The sequence below is a fragment of the Pteropus medius genome, unplaced genomic scaffold (genome assembly GCF_902729225.1).
Source record: "Pteropus medius unplaced genomic scaffold, Ma_sr-lr_union100, whole genome shotgun sequence".
NCBI lineage: Eukaryota > Metazoa > Chordata > Mammalia > Chiroptera > Pteropodidae > Pteropus > Pteropus medius.
This window is the reverse complement of record NW_024340698.1, coordinates 1,675,616-1,680,479: the sequence shown is the minus strand read 5'-3', so window position 1 is coordinate 1,680,479 and position 4,864 is coordinate 1,675,616. Positions and strand designations below refer to the sequence as shown.

General features: G+C 44.5%; 1 protein-coding gene across 1 annotated transcript in view; it reads left to right on the top strand.

Moving 5' to 3' along the window:
• LOC120612949 (melanoma-associated antigen 10-like) overlaps window positions 1-569 on the top strand; it is a 5,523-nt gene extending 4,954 nt beyond the window's left edge. The window contains exon 2 of the mRNA XM_039875667.1: window positions 9-569. Coding sequence (XP_039731601.1) covers window positions 9-569 — 561 coding nt within the window. The remainder of the gene's footprint in view (window positions 1-8) is intronic.
• Window positions 570-4,864: the final 4,295 nt, after the last annotated feature.

Sequence of the window (4,864 nt, the reverse complement as noted above, 5' to 3'; positions counted from 1 at the left end):
GCCTGGAGGTGATCTCCGGCATTGATGTGAAGGAAGTGGACCCCACCACTCACTCCTACGTCCTTATCAACTCACTGGATTTCACCTATGATGATACGTTTAGTGACGACCGGAGCATGCCTAAAAATGGCCTCCTGATAATCATCCTGGGTATGATCTTTATGGTGGGCAACTGCGCCCCTGAGAAAGACATCTGGGATTTCCTGAATATGATGGGAATATATGCTGGGAGGGAGCACTTCATTTACGGGGAGCCCAGGAAGCTCATCACCAGAGATTGGGTGCAGGAGAATTACCTAGAGTACCAGCAAGTGCCTGATAGTGATCCACCACGCTACCAGTTCCTGTGGGGTCCCAGGGCCCATGCTGAAACTAGCAAGTTGAAAGTTCTGGAATTTTTGGCCAAGATCAAAGGGACTGACCCCGTTTCCTTCTCCTGCTGGTACGAGGAAGCTTTAAGAGATGAGGAAGAGAGAGCCCGGGGCAGAGTTTACCCCACAGATCGCGCTGCTGCCATGTTCATTGCACAGCGTCGTCCGGCAGCCCCTCCTTCCCCAACTGAAGAATGAGCCCGCATCTTCACTCTGTGTTTGAGGGTCAGGGTCAGGGGAGAACACAGTGTACAACAACTTTCTGTTCCTGTTCTGTCTGGGCGACTTGGAGGTTTATCTTTTTTCTTTTCTTTTCTTTTCTTTTTCTCCTTTTGGTATTTTTCAAACGCTGCTGTTTCATTCGCTTTAGAATCCAAGTGGGTAAAATTTGCAAAGCAAATTGGGGAACAGTCCATCTTCCTTTGTGATCTGGAACAAGAGAACATGACACCGGAATAGGAATTTCCTTGGAAATGTGAAAGAATTCCACAGGAAAAAAAATGTAACGGGTGGTTAATTTTTTTGATTCCCTTAAGCATTTTAGTTTACTCTGTAAAGTTAAAAGATGTACATACCTGGATTTGCTTGGCTTATTCAAGAAAGTAGGAGTAATCTTCATAAATGTTAATAAATGAATTTCGTAAATGCTCACCGACTCACTTGGCAAACATTAATTGTATATGTTCTCTTGGGAAAGCACTGTGTTAATAGTGGACATACTAGGATAAGCAAGACACACCACCAGCCGAAGAATGGTAGAGGCTGGGAGTAGCAGTCATGTCAGGAAGATGGTGAGATGTCCTCCAATGCCTGAAGAACAAGTGAAAACGAGGAGTGAGACGCCAGATGTGAGCAAACAAGTAAAACTGTCCTGAGCCAAGGCGGCGTGGGGCTTTGGGAGACTGCAATTCCTTCCGTGGGAGTTAATTCTAAGTTAAGCCGTGGGTGGTCGGATTCTCAGACGGGTGTGTTTTAGAAGTGAGAGAAAAGCCTGGAATGGAAAACTGCTTCGTAGTTACTTTTGGACCACGGGTAAACCAGAGAGAAATCTCCACCTGGGGCAGGTATGGAGGGCGTCCTGAACTCTTGTCCCAGTGCAGTTAATGCAGTGTGTGAACTGGGTGTTCTAGACACATCATCCGCAATGATTTCTTGAGGATAAGGTGATACTCCCTCGAGGTGGTACCCAGAATCCACTAGACTGGCACCCTTTTCCCTGGCCTGAGAGAGCCAGAGCCTGCTCCGGGAAACTGACAGTAACGGTAGCTTGTCTTGAGTGTAATTAGGCCACCTCTAAGCAAGGTCTAGATATGGGTGGCAGTGGAATGAATGAAAATAGCGTTTTGGATGGCTGCGTAGCTGGGAGGGAAGGAAGGAGATGGTCTTTGACTTAAATTCTAGGAACTCTTGAGTTATGGCAGCTGGGGAAGACTAACCCATACCCAAATAACATATTCTCTAGGACGGGGGTCCCCAACCCCTGGGCCGTGGCCTGTTAGGAACGGCTGCACGGCGGGACGTGAGTGGCGGGCGAGCGGGCGAAGCTACATCGGTATTTGCAGCCGCTCCCCAGCCTTAGCATCACCGCCTCGGCTGTACTTCAGATCATCGGGCATTAGATTCTCATAGGAGCACCGGTCCCTGGTGCCACAAATGTTGAGGACCGCTGCTCTAAGAGGAAAACTTGTTAACAATTTTGATTTGCGAAGCTGCATTCTTGCCTGATTTGCTGTTGTCTCCTATTGGGCTGCATATTAGCTGAGAATGTCCTAGGGAAAAAAAAAAAAAAAAACAGAGGAAAGGGCAGTAGGGTCTGGGGACAAAATACTGTGAGAAATTTCTGCCATTCGTTAAAGATTCGGTCAACGTCAGGCACTGTGCCAGATGCCTGCCTGCCTGCCTTTACGTACATCCCAGCAATCCTTCCTATAAGACAGGGCTTATCAAACTTATTTAACAGGTGATGAATCTAAGGCTCACAGCGCTTGGTAATTTCCCCAAGATTTTACTGTTACTAAGTGACGGGGGCTGGGACAGGAACCTTGGTCTGAATTCAGCTAGGGCCTACATTGTTCCAACGCCTAGCCTGAGCCGGGTCTTCTGTCTCTTACTCCATTTCTCTTCTCAGGACTCCATAATATCCCTCGGGAGACAAAAAGAAGGGCCATGTGACAAGGTACTAAAAGCAGACCTAGAAAGGAAGGGTGAATGAGACTACAACATAATTTGGGACTGGTCTGAGCTTTATTTAGGGTCCTGCAGCTCTGAGCCCCGGGATACCTTAACAGTTGACTCTGCCCAGGTGCTGCCGTTTGCATCCAGTCCTAGCAATTTCCCGCTTTACCGGCCCCACACCCTGATCTTCCCCAGTGTGGCCTTGTTTTGTACTGATCTCAGCCTATCAATGACCTGTGTTGTGGCTGGACCAGCCCTTGTGGTGATTATTATGATTGCAAGACACCCCTCAGCAATAACCACCAGGAAACTTGGAAAAGACACTGGCTTATTACTTACAAGACCTACAAGGTACACAGCACACCTGGGGCCATACAGCAGGGCGAGGGAAGGGGAGAGGGAGGGAGGGAGGGACGGAGAGTGTGCAAATACCTGGGGTTCTGCTTTTAATGGGTTGAGGGTTGGGGGCCTAGGGTTTCACAGGCTCACTATTGGAGAATATAAAATATAAGAGCGGGAATTTAAAGCACAGGAAGAGAAAATAAAACCAGGTAGTCCAAATGGTCAGTTACTGAAATCAACCAAGATTTCTAAAACGAGAGAGCCTCTGTGGGGGTGGTGGCCCGGCTCTTTATCCAGTCCTCTGGCTGCCAGTGTATTAGTATGTGGTGTTACATAGGCCAGTATTCATTGCCACAGAATATCTACCCTCTAGTGTGCCAACTGCTCAGAATACATGAGAGGCTTCCTGAGCCATGGACATCATCTAGATCTAATTCAAGGCATGTACACACGGAGACCTGTATCTGCAGAGTCAGTGATGTGATGAGTCCCAGACAGCTTCCAGCCCTGGAACACTGGCAAAGATGCCCGGTTCCACTGGAGCACTCTAGAGTGTTACTCAAGCAAATTACATAAGAAAGCAGCTATGCTCTTCCCGATGTTACGTAGTGGCAGCCCTAAGGCCTGGGGAAGTGTCTGGCATGCTACTGGTCCACTTGTCCAGTTGACCTATTTACTTAGACCATACTGCAACGTTTCGCTGGTATTGATGATTTCAAGATTTCCCTATCCTATTTATGTAATTTATCTAGTACCACCCACATAGATTCCCACCATCTCCCCTTTTGGACCCTTCTCCTCCCTACACTGAACTGAAAACTCGTGGCGCTGACTGCCAGTCTGCCTGGGTCTCTCAGGATTTGCTTTTGCATATAGTCTCTCTTGTAGACACTGATATTTGCTCTATCCAGGACACTCTCAGTGCTCACAGCCTTATGGACTCCTGTGTGGTTGGTCACCTTCCCTGGCTCCTAGTCATTCTGAGTCTTCAAATTAAAGGGGAAATGTCCTCCTGACATGTTAAAATTTAAATCATGCCCAGAGGAATCTTTTTACTTCGGACATCATTGTATAAACCTAGCTTGATATGGGTGAGGGAGTAAGTTAATTTTCTGCTTAACCTAATGATAAAATGGGAGACACATAGTAGAATAACGTTGATACAATATTTTTTCACTTGTAATTTTTACCAAAATTGAAAATATTGGTAAAATAATATTTTTGAAAATGTGGGATATTCACATACAGTAAATTCACATCCAGAAAATATATTGGAATAAAATTATGGCAATATTTATAAAACTTTATTCATACCGTTTGCAAGTTAACTCAACTTCTGTTATGTCTTTCTGATTAGAAAACATACATTTTCCCAAGAACATATGTTCAAAGATGTTTATTTCAGTTCTGTTAATCATAGCAGCCAATGGGAAACAACATATATGACCATCAACAGAAGTGTCTAATTATGGCACATACATAATTTAGAATTCTAGGGTGTAAATACTGTCATGGAAAGATCTTTCACTTTTTAAGTGGCAAAGGTAAGTGGTAGGTTAATATATACATCATTACCAAGTATGTTAAAAAGAAAAACTATATTTTTAACACATCTATGAAAAATTCCACAGTAAGCTTTAAAATAAGACATGCTAGAATGTTAATTGTAATTACCTCTGAGAAGGAGGCTGAATTTTGGAGGAACTTGATAAAAGGGAGCATTGTAATTGATTTGTATTTTTAGAATTTTTTACAAGAATATATGGACTACCACCTTTGTAAGTAAAATATTTGAATAAGCCCCAAACCAGAATAGGTGTGTATTAATCAGTTAAAGTAACTACTAGCTGATGCAATGACAAAACCTGAAATACAAGTGGCTTAACACAACAAATGTTTTGTTGCTGTTCACATGAATTCTGACTTTCGTTGGCATAGACTTTCTGCTCTTAGGCAATTCAAGGATCCAGGCTGCT